This window comes from Delphinapterus leucas, chromosome 7 (assembly GCF_059928025.1).
Source record: "Delphinapterus leucas isolate spDelLeu-1000000601 "Yukka" chromosome 7, BTC_Dleu_Yukka2, whole genome shotgun sequence".
NCBI lineage: Eukaryota > Metazoa > Chordata > Mammalia > Artiodactyla > Monodontidae > Delphinapterus > Delphinapterus leucas.
The window spans coordinates 77,783,975-77,809,489 of NC_143135.1; the positions used below are offsets into that span (position 1 = coordinate 77,783,975).

General features: G+C 39.1%; 2 protein-coding genes across 4 annotated transcripts in view; one reads left to right on the forward strand and one right to left on the reverse strand.

Moving 5' to 3' along the window:
* BIRC2 (baculoviral IAP repeat containing 2) overlaps window positions 1-23,336 on the forward strand; it is a 42,522-nt gene extending 19,186 nt beyond the window's left edge. For both annotated transcript variants that reach the window (XM_022562059.3, XM_022562060.3), the window contains exon 9: window positions 74-23,336. In XM_022562059.3, coding sequence (XP_022417767.1) covers window positions 74-267 — 194 coding nt within the window. In that variant the 3' untranslated portion in view covers window positions 268-23,336. The remainder of the gene's footprint in view (window positions 1-73) is intronic.
* TMEM123 (transmembrane protein 123) overlaps window positions 22,894-25,515 on the reverse strand; it is a 72,420-nt gene continuing 69,798 nt past the window's right edge. For both annotated transcript variants that reach the window (XM_089915456.1, XM_022562044.3), the window contains exon 5: window positions 22,894-25,492. In XM_089915456.1, coding sequence (XP_089771582.1) covers window positions 25,468-25,492 — 25 coding nt within the window. In that variant the 3' untranslated portion in view covers window positions 22,894-25,467. The remainder of the gene's footprint in view (window positions 25,493-25,515) is intronic.

The following is a 25,515-nucleotide window of genomic DNA, read 5'->3' on the forward strand; positions in this document are numbered from 1 at the left end:
AAAATTAAGACTTAGGACCAACATGAAATATTACCCTTTCAGTTTTTTTAATGGAAGTTTCTGTTGTTACTAGGTCTGTCACTGGAAGAACAATTGAGAAGGTTGCAAGAAGAAAGAACTTGTAAAGTGTGTATGGACAAAGAAGTTTCTATTGTATTCATTCCTTGTGGTCATCTGGTAGTATGCCAGGAATGTGCCCCTTCTCTAAGAAAATGCCCTATTTGCAGGGGTATAATTAAGGGTACTGTTCGTACATTTCTCTCATAAAAGGAAAATAGGCTATATGTTGCCTACATATAAAAGTCTTTAAAATACTGTTTGAACATTTGAAGCTATCTGAAGTAAAAAAGGAATTATTGGTTCTTTAATTAGTAACATTTTTGTTCTACTCTGCTTTCTTTGGTACTAGTAATCTTGTTTCCAAAAGAATACCATATATAATATTTAATCTTAACCTCTGTTTATATGAAAGGTAAGATTTATGTTTGAGCTATATTACTGTACATGTATGAACACAGGAGGAGTTAAAGGAGCAGTCTTAATGCTATTATGTATCATTTTAGGAGTGACTAGGTTTGGTATTCTTTCTGAAAGCTTTGAGTACTACTGTAGAGTGTAGTTGAAAGAAATGGAAACCAGGAGCTCTGGAGTTTATCACAGTTATATTGCCAAATTCTCATTGGTGTTTTTTCAGTTGTGTTGTAAAATAAGGATTTTTCTCTTACAGGTAAAAAAGCTTTTCCCTAATTTGTGAGAAACATCTTAATAAAGGTCTTTAAAAAGACTACATTATCGATTTTTTTCCTCTGATTTAAAAAGTAATTTCCGTAAGCCTTCACAGGGTTATATAAGGATGAGATAATGTACATAAGCATAGTATCTGTCACATCGTAAGCACTTCAGATGCTAGTTATTAAGTTAAAAAATTGAATTCATGAAACATTACCATGAAGTGTTTTTTTTAATAGTAATGGGATTTATGAGAATTTCCTTTAGATGGTAATATCTGTCTAGTTGCTTTGTATATTATAGATATTATTTGAATTAAAAATCCATATCAAAAATTATTAACAAATAGAATTATGTAAATCTTCATTGGAATTTTAAAAAATAGTTTAATCATTTTGTTGTTGAGTAAGTGTTGGTGGGATGAGGAGGTGGAATACAGGCAATGGTAAGTATCTTTTTTTGGGTCCAGTCATATTTGACCTTTCCCAGGTCTGGGTCTATGGCAGACTTCTGAGGCCAGGTGGAAAGGAGGTCTAATATTAAAAACTCTTCTTATCCTAAAACTCCTTTAGATCCCTTTAAATAGAGAATATAGTAGGAAGAAAGAAAATGTATCTTTTTTTTTTTTTTTTTTTTTTGCCACAGAGCATAGGTGCTCTTTAATGACGGTTAAATAAAAATAGGCAGGAGTTCTATAGAAAACAGTATCCACAAGGCCCTGGCATGCATCCCAAGGGCCATGGGGGTGGGTTCTGTGCCACCCTGGCCACAGCATGGCCCCTTTCTTCTGTGACTTGTGGGACGCTCACCACTTTTGGCCTGGGCCTGGGTTCCCAGAAAGCCCGAGTCCTCTGCTGGGCAGAGAGCTGCCCTGCAGGCTCCACGAAATTTCCATGGGCCCAGGCCTGGCCCTATAAGAAGTCTGAGGCTCTGTGTCTGTCAGGGAGCTGCAGCAAGTTTTCCATGATGCAGGAGAGGTCCTGGCTGATGGGGGTGTGTGTGGCAAAGCCAGGAGCAGGTGTGCTTGTAGAGAGTCTGGGGCCCACCAGCCGGGCTCTTGCTTTGTTTCCATCCTGATGTGTTGATGCATTTATTTAAGTCCAAATGCATATGTCTTGGTGCAAGACCTTATGTCAGTGAGAGAAAGTTTCTCCCTGCCATCATAGAGGGAATCAAATCATTTTTGACACTGGTCTTTAATAAAACCTATATTGAGGATTCACTGTGTACCAGGCACAGGGCTACTAGATTCTTTTAATAATTAAGATGTGTTGTCAGCTGAATTGTGTCCCCCAAATTTGTATGTTAAAGTCCTAATCCTGAGTATCCCAAAATGTGACTGTATTTCACGATTGGGCATTTAAAGAGGTAATTAAGGTAAAATGAGGCCATGTGAGCCCTAATCCAGTACTGTATGACTGGTATCCTTATAAGAAGAGATTAGGGCACAGACACACCCAGGCAGTGGACCATGTGAAGATACCTGAGGAAGACGGTCATCAGCAAGCCAAGGTAAGGACTTCCCTGGTGGCACAGTGGTTAAGAATCCGCCTGCTAATGCAGGGGATATGGGTTCGATCCCTGGTCTGGGAGCATCCCACATGCTGCAGAGCAACTAAGCCTGTGCACCACAACTACTGAGCCTGTGCTCTAGAGCCAGCGAGCCCTGACTACTGAGCCTGCGTGCCACGACTACTGAAGCCCGCACACCTAGAGCCGTCTGTGCTCTGCAACGAGAAGCCACCACAATGAGAAGCCCATGCACTGCATTGAAGAGTGGACCCCGTTTGCAGCAACTAGAGAAAGCCTGCACGCAGCAACGAAGACCCAACATAGCCAAAAATAAAAATAATTAATTTTTTAAAAATCTTGGGGAAAAAAAAAAAAGCCAAGGTAAAAAAGCTTCAAAAGAAACCACATCTTCCAACATCTTGATTTCAGACTTCCAGCCACCAGAACTCTGAAAAAATAAATTTCTGTCGTTTAAGCCACCCAGACTTAGTACTTTGTATGGCAGCCCTAGCAAAGTAATACAAGGTGCTAAATAATTCAAAGCACGTTAGCTGTAATCCTTTTGTTTGGCTGTACCCTGCAGGCCTGCAAGCCCTTTACTTGCCCCACCTGTAGACAAAGACCGAAGAAAAAGCCCAAAGTCAGTGACAGAGACATCAACGGTTTAATGCAGGGGTCCCCAACCCCCAGGCCACAGACTGGTACTACTCTGTGGTCCATTAGGAACTGGGCCACACAGCAGGAGGTGAGCGGCGGGATCTGTATTTACAGCCACTCCCCATAGCTTGCATTACCGCCTGAGCTCCACCTCCTGTCAGATCAGTGGCAGCACTAGATTCTCATAGGAGCATGAACGCTACTGTGAACTGAGCATGTAAGGGGTCTAGGTTGTGTGCTCCACATGATAATCTAATGCCTGATGATCTGAGGTGGAGCTGAGGTGGTGATGCTAGTGCTGGGGAGTGGCTGCAGATACAGATCATTAGCAGAGAGGTTTGCACACAGACCATAATAAATCAGTTGCTTGCAGACTCATATCAAAACTCAGCGAGTGGCAAGTGAAAACAAGCTCAGGGATCCCACTGATTCTGCGTTATGGTGAGTTGTATAATTATTTCATTATATATTACAATGTAATAGTAATAGAAATAAAGTACACAATAAATGTGCTTGAATCATCCCAAAACCGTCCCTCCCCCCACCCCCAGTCCATGGAAAAATTGTCTTCCATGAAACTGGTCCCTGGTGCCAAAAAGGTTGGGGACCACTGGTTTAATGGATAGGGGGATTTTCCATGTCTGAAGTAAGGTCCCCCTGGAGTGACATTTCACTGTCTGGTAGAAGGGGGCGGGACATGGCATCAGGTACCAGTTATAAGGCGAATTGATGTCAGGTTGGCTCTTCAGTTACCAGGGAAACCAGCAGAGGTGCCATGCCCCTCACTGCCCCTTTGATAAGCTATCTTAGTGGAGATGTTCTGATCTAAAGTCAGAACAATCATTAGCTGGGACATAGTGCAAGTAGGTAAGGTCAGTAAGGTGAGTAGGGTGTAGGTGAAGCAGGCACTGGTTGAGCAGGGGATGTACAGAGAGCAAGAGAACAGCCATCTTGAGGGCCGGACCATGCACCTTTAAACAACTGCAAAATAAAGTTTGAACATGGGTCTTCTTTGACTCCTTAGCTTGTGCTTTTTAGGCAAATTGTCCAACTAAGCTGTATTAATATTTTTGAAAATTTCATGTGCTACCATCCAGCATAAAAATTAACTTTCTATTTGAGTTTGAGAGTATCTTGTTTGGCTTTATTCAGCTAGTCAGTTTTAATAATGTATAAAAACATTTTCGCATTCAGTAAAAATACTGCATAAAGTATAAGTAAATGGTAATGTAATTAATATGTTATCCACTAGCCAAATCCTCTTATGCACCTAGATCAGAGAGTAGGATTTAACCTCTTGCTGGGTAAGTCCCTTTTTGCCCTTCTAATGATAATAATCAGTGTCATAATGGGATTCATTATGTTGAACAAATAGGTGAAATGTCAGATCTTTGTTAGGTTTATTTATTGCCTTATTTAATCCTTAATACCTTAAGAGACTCGTTATCCCTTTTTTTGTAAATGTGGAAATTTAGGCTCAGTGAAATGATGCAGGTTGCCAGAGATACGTGTCTCAGCATGTTGCTCCTTGGGTTTATCTGTCTGGGACTCTGTGCTTCCTGGACTTGGGTGACTATTTTCTTTCCCATGTTAGGGAAATTTTCGACTACAGTCTCTTCAGATATTTTTCTCAGGCCCTTTCTCTTTCTCTTCTTCTTCTGGGACCTCTATAATGTGAATATTTGTGTGTTTAATGCTGTCCCAGAGGTCTCTGAGACTGTCCTCATTTCTTTTCATTCTTTTTTCTTTATTCTATTCTGTGGCAGTGATTTCCACCATCCTGTTTTCCAGCTTACTTATTCATTCTTCTGCCTCAGTTATTCTATTGATTCCTTCTAGTATATTTTTGTTTCAGTTATTGTGTTGTTCATCTCTGTTTGTTCTTTAAATCTTCTATCTCTTTGTTAAACATTTCTTGTATCTTCTTGGTCCATGCCTCCATTTTTTCCCCAAGATTTTGAATCGTCTTTACTATCATTACTCTGAATTCTTTTTCAGGTAGATTGCCTATCTCCTCTTCATTTAGTTGTTCTTGTAAGTTTTCATCTTGCTCCTTCTCTGTTGTCTCATTTTGTCTAACTTATTGTGTTTGTGGTCTCCTTTCTGCAGGCTGCAAGATTGTAGTTCCTCTTGCTTCTGATGTCTGCCCCCTAGTAGGTGAGGTTGGTCCTGCTGCTTGAGCAGGCTTCCCGGTGGGAGGGACTGGTGCCTGCCCTCTGGTGGGTGGAGCTGGGTCTTGTCCCTCTGGTGGGCAGGGCCGTATCAAGGACTGTGTTTTGGGGTGGCTGTGAGCTTAGTACAACTTTAGGCAGCCTGTCTGCTGATGGGTGGGGGTGTGTTTCTGTATTGCTGGTTGTTTGGCTTGAGGTGTTCCAGCACTGGAGCCTGTAGGCTGTTGGGTGGGGCTGGGTCTTGGTGCTGAAATGGGGACCTCTGGGAGAGCTCATGCCAATTAATATTCCCTGGGGCCTCTGCTACCAGTGTTCTTACCCCCATAGTGAGCTACAACCAACCCCCACCTCCCTAGGAGACCTTCCAAGACCTGTTGGTAGGTCTAGCCTAGGTTCCTATGGAGGGACTGCTTTGTGCTGGGTCCCAGTGCATGTGAGACCTTGTGTGTGCCCTCCAAGAGTGGAGTCTGTTTCGCGCAGCCCTGTGGGGTTCCTGCACTCAAGCCCCACTGGCCTTCAAGGCTAAGTGCTCTGGGGGTTCTTCCTCCCAATGCCAGACCCTCAGACTGTTTTGGAGGGCTATTTTTATGTGGAAATGCCCCTGTGTAGCCTGTGTGGGTTTTTTTAAATTTAATTTTACTTTATTTTACTTTACTTTTTACTTCACTTCACTCCACTTCACTTCACTTCACTTCACTTTTTTACCCTCCTTCCTCAGTGTATGCTGGCCATTACCCCTTTGATAGGGGGTGTAAGTGATGTTGTGGTGACCAGAGCCTGCACCGGATGTTGAGTGGGGCCTTCCCTTTGCTCTTGGTTGTCACTGCCCTGTCTGGGGTGGGGCCTGCTCCCTAGTTGTTGGCATAGAGGCCCCCAGATCTGTTTCTTAGCCGAGCTGTGCAGGCAGCTCAGACTCTGGACTGGCCCAACCCCTGCATGTACATGCCCACAAAGCCCACAGCTGCTAAAGCCACACCCATCTCAGCTACGGGAGCACTTGTCTGGGTGTTCCGCAGGCGCTGGATTTATGAAGCCGTCAGCAGAGGTGTAACTCCTCAGTTTGCTCATCTGCGAGGAGAGATTTCAGCTCTTCTTCCTTAGTCACACAGTCCCTGGGGCTCAACTGTGGTTTCAGCCCCACCTCTGCGTCTGCTCCCAAGGCTGCCAGAGCACGCAAGTCCATCAGGTGGGAGGGTGCTGGGGCAGCAATCGGGGGAAACAGGCAGCCCAGGTGGGGAGGGGGTAGAGGAGGTGATGGCCAGGGCTGTGTGAGCCTACTCCAGCGGGAGCCCTCCCTAGTGTCTGTGGAGGCAGGGGCTGGTGCGCGGGGAGAAAGGCTGAAATGGCGGCCTCACCCTTTGCACGTCACTCACCAATGGCACTTTGCTTCTGTGGTGCTCTGGACTTCCTTCCATGAGCATTCCTGGTTGTGGAGCTCCTCACTCCCATTGTTACTGGGCCCAAGCTCGTTCTGCTCGCCACATGGCAGGCCAATAAATCAGGAGACAAGTTGTTGGAACAAGGAATAATGATTTTGATTGGAAAGCTAGCAGACTGAGAAGATGGCAGACTAGCATCTTCAAAAAACCATCTTACCTCAGGCTGAGTTAGAGCTCCTTTTATACAGAAGAGGGGGAGGGGGCGGGCCCACTGTGGCATTGACCAATGGCTGAGCAGGACCACTAGCTGTTGCTCGTTGACAGTTGCTTGCTTGTGGGAGGGGCCCACTGTGGTGCCTGTCAGTGGCTGAGTGGGACCACTACCAGTGGCTCATTGATGGCCGCTCACTTCGGGGAGAGACCCACTGTGGCACCAACCAATGGCTGAGCAGGGCTGCTACAGCTCATGCCTGCCCCGCCAGTATTACTATTACCCACTGTCAATGTCCATTCCACAATCTTGTGGGAAAGGAGGCAATGAACTTTCTGGCCAGTTCCTGCTGAACAGGGGCAATGAGGGAGTGATTGTGAAATGGAATTGATCAGCTTTGGGTCGGGAATACTCCTTAAAACTTTTAGTAACCAATACAATTCTCTTTGTCTACAACTATTTGAATCTGATGAAATTACCTCTACAATGAAATTTTCACCTCAATACTTATTCTTTTTGAAGAGCAACCTTAACCCTTCTGAGGGTTCACAAACCCATTGCTCTCTAGGCCTCTCAGGAGTTATGTCATTTTCTGATGACAATGGTGCTGCTTTAACCCAAGTGTGATGAATCCATGGCTTTACTCCAGCTAACTTGACAGATGAGTGTGTGGTAAGTAATATCACTTGTGGTCCTGTCCACCTTGCAGTCAGCTGGTGTTCAGGCCCTTGCTCTCTCCAGGTTTTAAGGAGAACTCAGTCTCTAGGCCAGAAAGGATATAAGGCTACCTTAGTTGGATAGCCAGACCTGCTGGAAGCAAACTCATGAACAAAGGTTAGTATAGTGCCCAGAGTTTTAACATAATTGGCAATTGCTAGATCTTTCAGAGCATTTATATCAATAGATTCTCCCACCTGGGCAGACACCCGAGTGGCCTACCATATAATATTTCAAAGGGGCTAAATTTAAGTCTCTTCTGGGAGCCACTCTGATCCATAGCAGGGCAACTGGCAAAGCCTTATCCCAAGTTAAATTAAACTCGACTTATTTTAGCAATGCTCCTTTTTAATGTATAGTTCATTTTCTCAGCTTTTCCCATTGATTGTGGTCTCCAGGATGAATGTAGCTTCCAATTAATTTGCAATGCTTTAGACACTTGTTAGGTTATGCTAGAGACAAAAGCAGGCCCATTATCACTTTGAAGGGAGTTAGGCAGTCCAAATCGGGGGATAATTTCCTTAAGGAGGACTCTAATTACTTCAGATGCTTTTTCTGTCCTGGTGGGATATGCCTCTACCCATCCTGAAGGTGTCCACAAATACAGGTGTCTGAAATTTTCTGTGGCTCGAGGCATTTGAGTAAAGTCTATTTGCCAGTCCTCAGTGAGGTAGGTTCCTCTGTGATGAGTCCCCATCTGGGGAAGTCTGATAGCAGTCTTTGGGTTATTTTTAGCACAAAGCATGCAATTTTGAGTGACTCACTGGATGGCCCTTTGTAAGTTAGGACCTATTATATATTTTTGAATCCATTATAAGGTGGCATCTCTCCCGTAACGGGTACTATTATGAATGTGCCGCAGCGCAGTGTCCAAGAGTGCCTCAGGAATCAAAACAAGGCCTTGTGCACTACACTTCCAGCCAGATGAGTTGTGATCGAGAGGGAATCCCTACTCTTTGGCCCTCTCCTTGTCCTTTCCTGAAAACACTGGCTGGTATTTTGACAAGTCAATCTGTGGGAGGAGTGACCCTATCAGGGCAAATCTAAGTATTGGGAAGCTCTCAAGCTCACAGAGGTAGATACAAATTTTCTAAAATTTTAAGTTTTGCTTAAAAGCTTGATTCTTTATCATTTAGCTACAACACTATCAGCTGTTTTCTCAGACTCACTTCAAGAGAATGACTGTCAAATTCTTAAGACTGTCAGTATTTTTTCAGTCATTCTTTTAAATAAAAATGCTATCCCATGAAAAAAGCAACTATTGTACCATCAGTGAAAATGGTAAATAACATCTTAGTATTGTTTTTGAATTTCCAGAGCCCCAAAGAGTTTCAGGAACCCTCAGAGATCCACGAAGCACCCTTTAAGAACCAGTGGTGTGTGGTAACCATAAAGTATTATTCGCTACAAAAATTAATCCAGAAAAAACTGTGTTAAGGGAGAGCATTTAGTCTACTTCTTTGAGGTTTCCTTTGGCATAGAAGGAGCTCTAAACTTTGCCCCTGCAAATTACCTTCTTGGTGCCTTTTGGAGAGAAACTTGGGTATGCCTAGTAGCTCAATCTCATCTTCCCTCTTTTTCCTCTTTGGGAAATCCAGACTGCCTGCAGATTTTGTGATTTTTGGCAACACAGCGGCCTGCTTTGGTTTTTCAGTATTTCCAGTAACTGAGTAGTAAAGTTTCATTTTGGGATTCAGTATAGGAAATCTACACCTAAGTGTTGTCCTCAAAGTCTTTATCAGTAATAAAGATGCCATTTTAATCTATGTGTGATCATTTCTTTTTTTCAAATATTTATTTACTTATTTTTGGTTGCATTGGGTCTTCGTTGCTGTGCGCGGGCTTTTTCTAGTTGCGTCAAGCGGGGGCTACTCTTCATTATGGTGCGCAGGCTTCTCATTGCGGTGGCTTCTCTTGTTGTGGAGTATGGGCTCTGGGCACGTGGACTTCAGTAGATGTGGCACTAGGCTCAGTAGTTGTGGCTCGTGGGCTCTGGAGCACAGGCTCAGTAGTTGTGGCACACGGGCTTAGTTGCTCCACGGCATGTGGGATCTTCCCAGACCAGGGATCAAACCCACGTCCCCTGCACTGGCAGTTGGATTCTTAACCACTGCGCCACCAAGGGAAGTCCCATGTGTGTGATCATTTCTTTTACTCTTTATTGGTTCTGCACTCGGGTAAAAGAGGGGTGTATTATTTATTGGGCCCCACAAGCCCACAACAGATTGTATTGCCTGGTTGATCTGTTGGGATATATGTGATTAGCTTAGTGAAAGCAGAAAAACCATGATAACAATTGATAATTATGCGAGGTCCTGTTACATTTCTGGTATAATGGTGTCCAGACAGGTTTTAACCAGTGAATCCCTGGCACTTTTATTTTATTTTATTTTTTTTTTTTGCAGTACGTGGGCCCCTCACTGTTGTGGCCTCTCCCATTGCAGAGCATAGGCTCAGCGAGCCCGCTCCGCGGCATGTGGGATCTTCCCTGACCGGGGCACGAAACCGTGTCCCCTGCATCGGCAGGCAGACTCCCAACCCCTGCGTCACCGGGGAAGCCCTCCTTGGCACTTTTAATCCTTTGCAGCTCTGGCAATAAAAGGTAGTGTATAATTATCTTGTAAGCCAAGTGACTGTGTATTGTGGTACTGTGAAAAGAGCCCAGAATTTCAAATCCAAAGACTTTGTCTCTAAGCTCAGTTCTACCATTTAATAAGGGTTTTAGCAAGCCCTTTATAACCCTCTTTGATCCTCGGCTTTTCTTTGCAGATCAATTTCTGCCTTACTTATTCCTCATAAGATTATAGTGGGGTCTAATGTGGGGCTGCATATAAGAATTTCTGTGTTCTCTGTTAGCGGGCAGTGCTGATGACAGTGTCATTGGTCTCATCCCCAAGTAGCAAGCATCTTCTTCGATGTCAGACCTGGATAAACTGAGTCACAGCATTGTGTTCCACTCAGTGTTTTTTTGTTTTGTTTTGTTTTGTTGTGCTTTGTTTTTTAAAGGCCAGGTAAAACTTGAACAGATACTTGTTGTAAAAGATTCAGAGTATTGATATATAAAGTAAATGTTGAAGTCCTCCTTAATTTCTCCCCACTGCTACTTTCAATCTCATTCCCAGGGCTTAATCACCCAGAGGTAATCATTAAATTTGCTATGTATTTAATGTGTGTGAATGTGTATACATACATGTGCATAGAAAATATGAATGTTCTTGGGACTTCCCTGGTGGTGCAGTGATTAGGACTCCACACTCCCAATGCAGGGGGCCCGGGTTCGATCCCTGGTCAGGGAACTAGATCCCACATGCATGCCACAGCTAAGAGTTCGCATGCCACAACTAAGGAGTTGGCAAGCCGCAACTAAGCAGCCCGCCTGCCACAACTAAGACCCAGTGCAACCAAATAAATAAATATTAAAAGAAAATATGAATGTTCTTTAGGTTGCTTTTTCACTCAACAGTATGCCTTGAAGAACTCTACTTTTCCATGTCAGTAGGTAAATACCCCATGATTTTTCTATGAAAATAGAAATCATAATCTTGGTTTCAAAGTTACAAGGAAACAAAAGATTTTTCTCTGTTCTTATCTGGTATATATAATCTCTGTAGCATTTCAGATGATTGCATGTACAATCTCCGTTTCCACCAGAATTCACTGTCTCTTGAGGAAGTTATCCATTTTGAAGCTATTGTGATTGCTAAAGTAATTCATAGAACAATGTAATTTGGAATAATTAGGATATGCTTTACAGATGTCAAAGGTGAAAAAGCATGGGGGCAGGTATAGAGACTGGTGATAGGTTTGGCATGTGTAAAGGCACAGAGGTGCAAAAGAATAAGATGGGGTACTGAGGCTCTGAGAGATATGTTTTAATTCAAAGTAGAAAATAATTGCTGTAAGAGAGGTTCAGATAAAGTGCTATGGGGATTTTTAAGAAGAATTTTAACTAAGGTAGCAATCAATTGGGTATTGAGGATTAAATAGGATTAGAGTATACAAAGTTGGAGAACAGAGTTATTGGGAAGTATTTTCCAGGTAGAAGGAAAAATATGAAGAAAGAGAAAAATGCATGAAGTAGTTTTCGGAAAAAGTGAGTAGTTGTAGGATCAATGAAAGTATTTAGGGAAACAAGGTTAGAAAGTTAGGATGGGAACCAGATTTAAAAGGGCTACAGATTATGGGCTTTGCTGTCTAGACATCATTCTAAAGGTAAAGAAGAACTACTGATTTTTTCAGTAGATGAGTTATATGATTGTAGCTGTTATAAAGAATAATGTAGTGGCAGAATTGAATTTCTATATAAAAGGAGTTTGGGAAGGCTAGTTGGTTGGACTTAAAGCTCAATTCATAAACACCATAAATAATACTGAAAAACATCATTTGTGCCAAAAAAGGGAGAAGGGGATGTAGATTATGCAGATGACTAAAGCCAAAAGAGAATCCAGTACCCTTTAAGCAGTCAGTCCCCATGCCCTCTTCCCCATTGCCCCTGGCAAACAATTTGCTTTTTGTCTGTGGGTTTATTTAATTTGGGTATTTTATATAAATGGAGCCAAACAATACGTGGCTTTTTGTGTCTGGCTTTTTTCACTTAGCACAATGTTTCACATTGTAGCATGTATAAGTACTTCATTCCTTTTTATGGATGAGTAATATTCCGTTGAATGTATATACCATTTTATTTATCCATTCATCCATTGGTGGACTTGTGTAGTTTCTACCTTTTGGCTACTGTGATTAGTGCTGCTATGAATGGTCTTCTACAAGTATTTGTTTGGGTACCTGTTTTCAGTTCTTTTGGTTATATACCTGGAATGAGGTTATTTAGGAACTGCCAGACTGTTTTCAACAACAGCTGCACCATTCATTTTACATTCCAAACAGCAATCCACAAGGGATCCCATTTCTCCACATTCCCTGCAACACTTTGTATTTTCTTCTTTCTTGCTCTCTCTTTTTTATACATGTCCTAGTGGATATGAAATTGTTTCTCATCATCGCTTTCATTTGTATTTCCCTAATGGCTAATGACGTTGAGCATCTTTTCATGTGCTTTTTGGCCATTTGTATATTTTTGGAGAAATGTCTATTCCAGCTCTTTGTCCACTTTTCAATTGGGTTGCTTGTCTTTTTGTTGTTGAGTTGTAGTAGTTCTTTATATATGCTGTATATTAGACCCTTCTTAAAAATATGATTGCAAATATTTTCTTGAATTCTATAGGTTATCTTTTTACTTTCTTGATAATGTTCTTGATGCAAAAGTTTGGTTTTTAATTTTGATGAAGTTTGATATATCTAGTTTTTCTTTGGTTGCTCATGATTTTGGCGTTATATTTAAGAATCCATTGCCAAATTCAGGGTCATGAAGATTTACCCATTTTAAGAGTTTTATAGTTTGGCTTTTATATTTAAATTGTTGATCCATTTTGAATTAATTTTTCTATATGGTGTGAGGTGAGGGTCCAATTCCATTCTTTTGCATTTTTGAACAGGGACAACAGGATATTCGTTGAAGAGACTATTCTTTTCCCATTGAATGGCCTTGGAACCCTTGTCAAAAATCAATTGAACATTGAAGGAAAAACTTAAAGAAAAAAATAAATGAAAAGATACCTTGTATAATGAATTGGAAGAATTAATATTGTTAAAATGTCCATACCACCCAAAACAATATACAGATTCAATGCATCCCTATCAAAATTCCAGTGGCATTTTCCACAGAAATAGAAAAAAATTCTAAAATTTGTATGGAACTACACACACACACAAGACCCCCAAACCTCTGACTTGCTACAGCCATCTTGAGAAAGAAGAATAGAGTTGAGGGCATCACACTTCCTGATTTCAAATTATGTTGCAAAGCTATAGTAATCAAAAGAGTATGATACTGGCATTAAAACAGACACATAGACCAATGGAACAGAATAGAGGGCCTAGAAATAAACCCAAGCATATATGGTCAGCTAATTTTTGACAAGGGTGTGAAGAATACACAACAGGAAAAGGGTAGTCTCTTCAATAAAATGTATAGGGAAAATGATATCCACATGCAAAGGAATAAAACTGGACCCATATCATACACCATACACAAAAATAACTCAAAATGGATCAAAGACTTAAACATAATACCTGAAACTATAAAACTTCTGAAGGAAAAAAAATAGGGAAAAAGCTCCTTGACATTACTCTTGGCTATAATTTTTTGTATATGACGTCTAAAATTCAGACAACAAAAGCAAAAATAAACAAGTGGGACTACATCAAACTAAAATGCTTCTGCACAGCAAAGGAAACAATCAACAAAATTAAAAGGGAAAAATATTTGCAAACCATATATCTGATAATGTCCAAAATATGTAAGCAACTTGTACAACTCAATAGCAAAAAAACAACTCAATTTAAAAAGTGGACAGAGGAACTGAATAGACATTTTTCCAAAGAAGACATACAAGTGACCAATAGGTAAATGAAAAGGTGCTAATGTGACTAATCATCAGGGAAATGCAAATCAAAGCTACAATGAGATAGCAACAAACACCTGTTAGGATGGCTACTATCAAAAAGACGAGATAAGTGCTGGTGAGAAAGTGGAGAAAAAGGAACCTTGTACACACTTGGCGGGATTGTAAATTGTATACTCACTATGGAGTTTCCTCAAAAAACTACAAATAAAACTATCATGACCCTGCAATCCCTCTTCTGGGCATATAAACAAAGAAAATGAAATCAGTACCTTGAAGAGATATCTGCTCTCTCATGTTTATTGCGGCATTATTCACAATAGGTAAGATGTGGAAACAACCTAAGTGTCCATTCAACAAAGAATGGATTAAAAAATTGAGAGATTTTATATATATAATATATATATTTCAGCCTTGAAAAAGAAGGAGATCCTGCCATTTGCAACAACATGAATGAACCTGGGTGACATTAGACTAAGTGAAATAAGCCAGACACAGAAAGAAATAAAAACATGATCTCACTTGTATGTCAAATCTAAAAAAGTCAAATTTAGAAGTAGAGAGTAGAATTGTGGATGCTGGGAAGAAGAAAGTGGGGAAATGGGGAGATATTGGTCAAAGAGCACAAAATTGCAGTTATATTGGATGCATACATATAGAGATCTAATGTACAGCATAATGACTATTGTTATTATAGTTAATAATATTGTACTGAATAATGGAAATTTGCTAAGAGAATAGAATCAGGCGTTCTCATCACAAAAATATCACGTGGTAAATATATTTTTTATTTAAAATATAAAATTTTAAAAAATGGGCACTTGCTCTCAAGTGTACAGCACACACACACATCTTAATTGGCCATAGATTATGGGTTTATTCCTGATGTTCAGTTCAATTCCATTGGTCTATATGTCTATCCTCTGCTAGTATAACACTGTTTTAATTACTGTAGACTTGTAGTAACTTTTTAAATTGGGAACTGTGATCCTCCAACATAGTTCTTATTTTTCAAGATTGTTTCTGCTATTTGGGGGTCTCTTGTAATTCCATATGAATGTGAGGAAAAAGCTGATGGACTTTCAATAGGGACTGCATTGAATCTGTGGATTGCCTTGGGTAGTAGTGCCATCTTTACAATATTAAATCTTCCCATCCATGAACATGGGGATTTTTTCCATTATTTAAGTCTTTAATATCAGCAATGTTTTGTAGTTTTCAGTGTACAAGACTTGCACTTTCTTGGTTAAATTTTCTCCTAGGTGTTTTATTCTTTTGAATGTTGTTTTCTTAACGTCCTTTTGGACTGTTCATTGCTAGTGTATAGAGACACAACTGATTTTTGTGTGTTGATCTTGTACCCTGCAACTTTGTGAATTTATTAGCTCTATATTCCTTGTTGTTTTATTGGGAATTTTTATGTCTAGAATCATGCCAGCTACAAATAGAGATAGTTTTACTTTTTTTCCAGTTTTGAAGATTTTTCTCTCACCTAATTTCTTTGGCTAGAATTTTCAGCACAATGTTGAACATCAGTGATGAAAGTGGGCTTCCTTAGTGGGAAAGTTTTAGTCTTTTACCATTGAGTACGTTACTGGTTTTTGTTTTGTTTTGTTTTTTAATAAATGCCATTTGTCAGGTTGATGAAGTCACTTCCATTTCTAGTTTTCTGAGTGTTATCATGAAAGATGTTGGCTATTGTCAAATAATTTTTCTCCATTGAAATGATCATATGATTCCCCTCCACGTTTGTTTATTAATGTGGTATATTGCATTGATTGATTTTGTTGTGTTGAAACACCCAGCATTCCTGGGATAAATCCCATTTGATCAGGGTGTATAATATTTTTAATATGTTGTTGGATTCAGATTGCTAATATTTTGTTGAAGATTTTTGCGTTTATATTCATAAGGGATATTGGTTTGTCATTATCTTGTGGTGTGTTTGTCTGGCTTTGGTATCAGGGTAATGCTAGCTAACTTCACAGAATGAGTTAGGAAGTGTTCCATCTCAGCTGATTTTTTTTTTTTTTTTTTAATATCCTTTGGTGCAGAGCATTTGAAGTTCCTAGAAACTTCCTTCCTGATCCCACAGCAAAAGCAGCAGGACAGGACGTTTTGAGAATCCTTTTGCTATATGCCCTCCTGTCAACACTTTGAAGCAGCAGCAATAGCAGAAAACACAGAACAGAAGAAAAAGAGCAGGCTTGGGGGCATGAGAAAAGTTATACATAAAAAAGGTGGCACTTTAACTGGTTCTTAAGAAATTATTAATGATTATGGTATTTTATTAATAAAAATAAGCAAGGCTTTTGAGTAGTCGGGAGGTGATAAAACTAGACATTTTGGGGCAGAAATCTATCTCTTCCTGAAATGGAATGGAAGAGGGTTAGGATGGATGGATGTGTGTAGGGGGAAGATAGGTGTAGTGGTGCTGCTGCAGGAAAAGGGCAGGAAGCTGAGTACTTTCTATTCACAGTAGAAATTTTCTAGGACTTAATTACAGATCTCCAACTAGTTTTCTTCTTAGTTATCAGCTATTTATATCCAGAGATATGTATTAAATTGTGTTCTCCCCTTTACTACAAACTCACTAATGAATCTGTGAATCTGCAATCACACAACAGCAGAGTAAATATAAAATGTTCATACTTATTAAATGTTTCTTTTTATCATGCATTACTTCTTAGGAAATTGTCAGTCACTGCGCTCTTACACAAAGTACTTGCAGGGATAATAACAAACATTTCTTTTGCCAGAAACATATTTAATGAAAATATACCATATGCTATTTAAATTACACTCTTAGTTCCTTGCATAGAACAAAAATTAATTTTCCTATATTTATTAAATGTAAGCTATGGATTTGGAGAGATATATTTGTACACATATTACTGATGAAAACTTACATCAAGGATATACAGAAAATTACAAATCAACAAAAAGACAGAAAACCTATCAGAAAAATGGGCAAGAGATTCAAACAGGAACTTCCCAAGAGTATAGCCAAATGGCCAACAAACAAGTGAAAATGTGTGTAACCTTGTATAAAGAGTTATCAGAGAAATGCAAAGTACACCCACAGTGGGATACCACCACACATCTGCCAGAATGACTAAAATCCAGGACAGATAAATCAAGTGCAGATTAGGATATGAGACAATTAGAACTCTCAGGCTACCATGGGGGTGCAGACTGATTGAATCACTTTGAAAAACTGTTTAGCTTTTTTTTTTATGTTCTTTTTAAAAATTTTTTTTAATTTTATTTTTTATACAGCAGGTTCTTATTGTTTAGCATTTTCTACTGCAGCTATACTCACAAATTATCTGACCCAGCAATTCCTGTCCTAGGTATATACCCAAAAGAAATGCTTACAGATTTGCATCAATGGCCATGTATAATTAGTTCATATCCATGTTATTTGTGTAAACCAAATTCTGGAGACCCAAATGTGCAGGAGATAAACAAATCGATATGCTCATAATGGAATACTAAACAGCAATGACTATAAATTAGTGACTGCTTACAATAATGTGAATGAATCTCACAGACGTTGACTGAAAAAACCTAGATGCGAAAGTAGCATGATTCCATCACATGAAATTCTAAAACAGGCAATACTAATCTATGACCTTAAAAGTCAATGGGCTTCCCTGGTGGTGCAGTGGTTGCGAGTTCACCTGCCGATGCAGGGGACACGGGTTCATGTCCCGGTCCGGGAAGATCCCATCTGCCGCAGAGCAGCTAGGCACGTGAGCTATGGCCGCTGAGCCTGCGCGTCCGGGGCCTGTGCTCTGCAACGGCAGACGCCACAACAGTGAGAGGCCCCCGTACCAGAAAAAAAAAAAAAAAAGTCAAGCAGTTGTTAACCTCAGAAGAGAAGGAGAGAAGTGTGGTTGGGAGGGGGCAGAGAGGGACTTCTAAAGTGTTGGTAATTCTAGTCTTTGACCTGGGTGGGGGTTAAAGAGGTTTTCTCACTTTGTGATAAAACTTTGTTCACTTTGGGATAATTCATTGTGCTGTATATTTATGATTTATGCATTTTTAATTTTATTGAGATATAATTGACATTTGACACTGTATAAGTTTAAGGTTTACAGCATAATGATTTGACTTACATACACTGTGAAATGATTACCACAGTAAGTTTAGTTAACATCCACCATCTCATATAGATACAAAAGAAAAAAATTTTTTTCCTTGTAATGAGAATTCTTAGGATTTACTCTCTTAACTTTCTTACATATCATACAGCAGTGTTAACTGTTAGTCATCATGTTGTACGTTATATCCCCAGTATATATTTATCTTATAACTGGAAGTTTGTACATTTTGACCCCCTTTATCCAATTGTCCCCTCCCCCTACACCCCACTTCTGGGAAACAAATCTGCTCTCTTTTTCTATGAGTTTAGGTTTTTGTTTGTTTTTTAGATTCTACATATAAGTGAGATATTCACTATTTGTCTTTCTCTGTCCATGTATTTCACTTAGCATAATGTCCTCAAAGTCCATCTATGCTGTTAAAAATGGCAGGATTTCCTTTTTATGGCTGAATAATATTCCATTGTATATATATGCACCACAACTTTTTTATCCATTCATCCATTAGTGGTCATTTAGGTTGTTTCCATGTCTTGGCTACTGTAAATAATGCTGCTAATGAACATGGGGGTGCAGATATCTCTTCAACATAGTGTTTTTATTTCCTTTGGTTACATTCCCAGAAGTGAAATTCCTAAGTCATATGATAGTTCTATTTTTAATGTTTTGAGGAACCTCCATACTGTTTTCCATAGTGGTTGTACCAGTCTACAATCCCACCAACAGTGAACAGGTGTTCCTTTCTCTCCACATCCTCACCAGCATCTGTTATATCTTGTTTTTTGGGGGATGATAGCCATTCTAACAGATGTGAGCTAATATTTCATTGTGGTTTTGATTTGCATTTCCTAATAATGAGTGATGTTGAGCATATTTTCATATGCTTGTTTGCCATTTGTATCTTCTTTGGAAAAATGTCTATTCAGTTCCTTTCCCCCTTAATTTTTTTTTTTTTTGCTATTATTGCATGAGTTCATTATACACTTTGGATATTAACCCCTTATTAGATATATGGTTTGCAAATATTTTTACCCTTTCCATTGGTTGTCTTTTCATTTTGTTGATCATTTCTTTTGCTATGCAGAAGCTTTTTAGTTTGATGTGGTCCCACTTGTTTATTTTTGATTTTGTTGCTTTTGCTTTGTGTCATATCCAAAAACCATTGCCAAGACCCATGTCAAGGAGCTTTGTTCCTATGTTTTCTTCTAGGAGTTTTATGGTTTTTACATGTAAGTCTTTAATCCATTTGAGTTAATTTTTGTGAGGAGTGTAAGATAGGGGTCTAATTTCACTCTTTTACATGTGAATATCCAAATTTCCTAGCACCACTTATCAAAAAGACTTTTTCTCCACTGAGAATTTTTGGCTCCCTTGTCAAATATTACTTGACCATATATGCAGGGGTTTATTTTTGGGACCTGGATTCTGCTCCATTGTTCTATGTGTCTGTTTTTATGTGTCAGTACCATACTGCCCTGATTACTATAGCTTTATAATATAGCTTGAAATCAGGAAGTATGATGCCTCCTGCTTTCTTCTCTCTCAGGATTGCTTTGACTCTTTGGGGTCCTTGTGGTTCCATCTAAATGTTTGGATTTTTGTTCTACTTCTGTAAAAAAAATGCCATTTGAATCTTGATAGGGATTGCATTGAATCTCTAGATGGCTTTCGGTAGTGTTGATATTTTAACAATATTAACTCTTCCAGTCCAGGAACACAGGATACATTTCCATTTCTTTGTGTCTTCTTCAATTTCTTTCATCAGTGTTTTATAATTTCAGACTAGAGATCTTTCATCTCCTTGGTTAAGTTTATTACTAAGTATTTTATTGTTTTTGATGCTACTGTAAATGGGACCATTTCTTTATTTCTTTTTCAGATAATTCATTGTTAGTGTATAGAAATGCTACTGTTTTTGAATGTTAATTTTGTATACTGCAACTTTACTGAATTTGTTGAATAGACCTAAAGTTTTTGGTGGCATCTTTAGGACTTTTTTATATATAAAATCATGTCTTCTGCAAATAGGGACGATTTTACTTCTTCCTTTCCAATTCTGATGCCTTTTATTTTTCTTGCCTGATAGCTCTGGCTAGGACTTCCAGTATTATGTTGAATAGGAGTGTTGAATAGGAGTGGTGAGAGTGAACTCTTGTCTTGTTCTTGATCTTGCAGGATAAACTTTCAACCCTTTCACTAATGACTATGTTAGCTGTGGGCTTGTCATATATGACTTTTATTATGTTGAGGTACATTCCTTAATACATAAAATGTTAAGTTTTTTTAATCATGAATGGATGTTGAATTTTTCAAATGCTTTTTCTGTGTCATTGAGATGATATTTTTTCATTCATTCTATTAATGTGATGTATCAGACTGACTTATTTGCATATGTTAAATCATCCTTGCATCACCGAGATAAAAATCCCAGGGATTTTGGTGAATGATCATGGTGAATGATCCTTTTTGTGTATTGCTAAATTCAGTTTGCTAATATTCTATTGAGAATTTTTGCATCTATATTCATCAGGGATATTGGCCTCTGGTTTTTTTCTGGTAGTGTCCTTTTCTGGCTTTGGTATTAGGGTAATGCTGGCCTCATAAAATGAGTTTGGGAGTGTTCCTTCCTCTTTGATTTTTTGGAAGCGTTTGAGAAGGATTGCCATTAATTCTTCTTTCAATGTTTTGTATAATTCTCCAGTGATGCTATCTGGTCCTGGTCTTTTTGTGTTGGAAAATTTTTGATTACTGTTTCAGTCTCCTTATTAATAATTGGTCTGTGCAGATTTCCTATTTCTTCTGAATTCAGTTAGGCAGTTTGTATGTTTCTATTTTTTCCATTTCAGCAGTGGGCCAGGATATGACTCAACTTTCTGGGATGGGGGTAGACCAGCCTCCAGGGCTGCTAAGTCTCTTTGTTTGAGGACCCAAATCAGGCAGACCTGCACCCCACTGAGTTCCCTGGTTAGACTGTGCCACCAACTTGATTCTGCAGATGAGCCAAGCTGCTGGCTGGGACTACACCTGCATGCTGCAGGTTGGAACTGTCTGCCACATTCTGAGTGTTGGTTATTGCAAGCCCTTCCCCTCTTCTCTGTCAGATTCCTGGTGGTCAAGCCCCACAGACTTCCCTGCAATTCCCATGGGGTGAGACTGGAGTGTGGGCTCCCAAGAAGTGAACCACAATACTGGGGGAGCTAGATGTCCACACTGGGCTCTTTTCCAAATGGGGTAACCAGAGGTTCAAGGGAGACATCTTGGCATGGTGTTGTGCCAGGCTGGGGGGAGGGGCAGTGCAGTCACCATGTAGCCACTCCTCTTACCTTTTTTTTTTTTTTTAATTTATTTATTTATTTTTGGCTGCATTGGGTCTTTGCTGTGCTTGGGCTTTCTCTAGTTGTGGCAAGCAGGGGCTACTCTTGGTTGTGGCGCTCAGGCTTCTTATCATGGTGGCTTCTCTTGTTGCAGAGCACAGGCTCTAGGCACATGGGCTTCAGTAGTTGTGGCACTTGGGTTCAGTAGTTGTGGCTCACGGGCTCTAGAGCACAGGCACAGCAGTTGTGGCACACGGGCTTAGCTGCACGGCGGCATGTGGGATCTTCCCGGACCAGGGCTCGAACCCGTGTCCCCTGCATTGGCAGGCGGATTCTTAACCACTGTGCCACCAGTGAAGTCCCTCCTCTTACCTCTTTAATGTGGTCTCTCTTGGTTTCTGTGGTGCAAGGGGGTGTTTCACCCTCACTCCTGCATTCCAGGATTTTCTCAGTGCATGAATAGTTATTAGCTGTGCTTCTGTTGCCATCTTGGTGAAGACAATCTGCATTTTTTTTTGTTATGTATAACATACTTCAATAATTAGCTGAAACTTAAAAGGGTATTTTTTTCTGGACACATGTGATGTTTATTATATCTACACTCATACCATTGTTGACCCAAACAAGACACACATTCAAGCCTGAAGTTGCTGGGGGAGTAACTTTGCCCAGAGTGAAGCCGAAGTAATGATGGGGAGGAAGAATTGTGTACAAATATTGCTGAAAGAGTACTTTTTATTATATAAATTTTCTGAAGACTGCACCTTTTCCCCTTGGTTACCTTATAATAACATATAAGTTATCCTTAGATATAGTTAAATTATTTCCAGTTGTAAAAGAAGTGTTGAAAATACCATACTATACGTTAATGCATTTGCAGCTGATTTACATAAGGAATGGTAATTTTTAAATTTCTACCACGAATATACCTGTTTTTTTTTTAAATAATTTATTTTATTTTATTTTTGGCTGCATTGGGTCTTCATTGCTGTGTGCAGGCCTTCTCTAGTTGCGGCAAAAGGGGGCTACTCTTCATTGTGGTGCATGGGCTTCTCATTGCTGTGGCTTCTCTTGTTGCAGAGCACGGGCTCTAGGTGCACGGGCTTCAGTAGTTGTGGCATGCGGGCTCAGTAGTTGTGGCTTGCGGGCTCTAGAGTGCAGGCTCAGTAGTTGTGACACACGGGCTTAGTTGTTCCACCGGCATGTGGGATCTTCCCGGACCAGAGCATGAACCTGTGTCCCCTGCATTGGTAGGTGGATTCTTAACCACTGTGCCACCAGGGAAGTCCCGAATATACCTGTTTTTAAAGTTCTACCCAGAAGAACAAATAAGAGGCTTCAAATGAAAATCCTTTGAGCAGTGCCTCTCATACTCTGGTGTTCATCAGAATAACCTGATAGGATTGCTAAAACACTGCTGGGCTCCACCCCAGAGTTTGTGATTCAGTAGGTTTGGGATGGGACTCAAGAATTTGCACTTTTAACAAGTTTCCAGGTGATGTTCCTGCTGCTGCTGAACCAGGCAACCACACTTACAGTGTCAGATTAGCCCCCACGATCTGCCTTTTTACTTTGGACATTTTCTATTTGTTAATTTCTCTTGAGTTTGATAAAATGAAGCAAAACCATGTACTACTCTTAACAAAATTTTATTCTAAAAATAGATCTCAGTAACAATGAAATGCCAAAAGTTGGTCATTGTAATAAAAAGAAAAAAAGTAACAGAAATTTGCGTTACATTTTTTTTCTGAAAAATACAAAATTATCACTGTAATATACTGCCAGCTCTCATTATCTGTATTTGAATTATTCATTCTATGGATTATCCAAGGAAATTTTAAAATCATAGGTTGAATTCTACCTAATATTTAGACATACATCTGAATTGCTTTTATCTTCAAGTAAATACATTATCAAAGAATGCAAATAAAACTGAACATTTGCTGAAGTAAACATAATAAGGAAGATAAATTTATGCTTAGGAAATGTGCTCCGAAGGGAAATACTGGTTTATATAGCTGTTTCCCTCAATTCTGCAGATAACCAAAAAACAAAAACAAAACAACAAACCAAAAACCCCCAACACCTGATTGCATTGAAGTACTGATATTTGAAAGTAACAAATTATACAACTTATATACAGAAAAAAGACATAACTAAAATATTTCGAACCTAAAGCACAGGAAACTTTAAAGGCAAATAATGACATTTAGTACTTAAAAAGTGGTTTTATATTTTTCAAAGTGCTAAGAAACAAGTATTCAAGAAAAGTTCAGTCCTGTCTACAAAGTTCTGACTGACTTAAAGTACTGAAATATCAAGAATGCAGGAGACAAATCAAATTTAGAAAGCCCCCATTACTATAAAACGTATCTTTAGTATATTTTGCAAAGAAATGAAGCAGTGTTTAAAAGACCAGTTATGGTTAAGTTAGTAACAGACAACTTATCAGCCCACATCTCTTTTTTCAAACTAATGCAAACACATGTGTTTCATAATATTTCTTCCACATTCCATGTGTCACATCCATCCATCCTGTCATATCCATATTCTGGATAATTTTTATTATTCATTTTCGTCACATCAATTGGCCATAATGCATAGTGAGTAGAAATGATCCTTTTATATCAGAATTCTTGATTCTCTGCAAACCAAAAGCTGATCACAAAAGTTACATTTAATTCCTATTAAATGTAGGTACATATTTTTTAGGACTTCTTAGCTCATTTTTGGACTGTCAGACATTGGTGTGATTTACTGTGACCATCTAAGGTAGAAGAAACAATATCTTAGTACACAGTATGACTAAATACCTCTTTTGTCAAAACTTGACCCTGAGTTTTGAGTGCTGGAATATAAACTGTAAAGCTGAAAACACTCCAAAATATGCTGGCTGATAATGGTGTCCCTCAATATTGCGTGCTTCCTCTCCATTAACATGGTATATCTGAACGTGCCTCCCCTTGTCAGCATGGGAGGAAGAGGACCCAAATAAGGAAGCAGGAACTTTTCTGTCTTAAATACTCCGCAGGAATTTATTCCAAAGTACATTGGTGTCTTAGTATAAAAATGCTGTTTCCCCAAATCTTTGAGTAACATTGACAGTGCACGAAAATGCGGCATTTTCATCCTATAGGTTTAGTAGCCTGAGGGGAGGAGCCCCACAATCCCTGGCCTGATAAACAGCATTCATCTATCGTTTGGACTAAAGAGGGTTCTAAATGTTGCTTTGGAAATCATATAAGAGTCTTTTTTTTTTAAGGCTAGGTGTGTTTACATTACGTTAACCATTTCTAGATATTGAAAGCAGTTCTACATCTGTTAAAAATATTCACTAAATATAAAATTAACAGCTGAACATGAAGTAAAGCAATTTCCAGTGGTGACAGTATTCTCACAGTAGCAAATAATCTAACTTATTATTTAACACTAATAACTAAGTCTTTAAAACATTATTATGTTAAACATTGCAATTTACTGGAATTACAGAGGAAAAAAAAGGCAATTACATCAACTGCCATTGAAAGCGCCAAAGAAGTTATTAAAAATACAGGCTCTCCAATGGCTCTCTAACAGGGATAAGCCCACATATTGTTTCTAGTTTTATTTGACTTTTTTTTTTTTTGGTGGGGGAGGGCATGCATTTTGTTTCTAAACCAAATAACTAAGCTTTAAACATATGAAATATGGATGCTTTCTGAAGAGACACTTTAACTAAAATTATGCTTAAGACTTGGCTTATTCATATAATTTCTGCTATGTGGCAATGGTAATTAGGATATATCCAGCTCTTAACAGCACTGAGGTTCTTTGTGTGACCAACAAAGACATCAAAATCCTGAGTGCTGAGACAAGCTCCTTATTTGTATGAACACATGGCATCATACCCTTCACTGATGATGTTTTCCAATTACTGGCCCTATGTGACCAATGACACAAAAAAATGGGACAAGACTTGTCTTACTATATATTTTCTAACCATTGCATTAACTGTATGCTACATATGTTCATTAAAAAACCCAAATCAAACACTTTTTACCTTTAGCAATCATGAGGAATCTTTACATATTTATATAATACATTGTATATTATATTCATGGCCTGTTTATGCTATTTTCAAGAAAAGAATACTGTTCTAAAGTAATAATAAATCAAAATTAATTGATAGGGTTGTATCAATCTTCTTTCCATTGATCCTTGGAGTCCCTTAAATGATGGCATCATGTTCATCGCTGTAATATATCAAAAGTTAAAG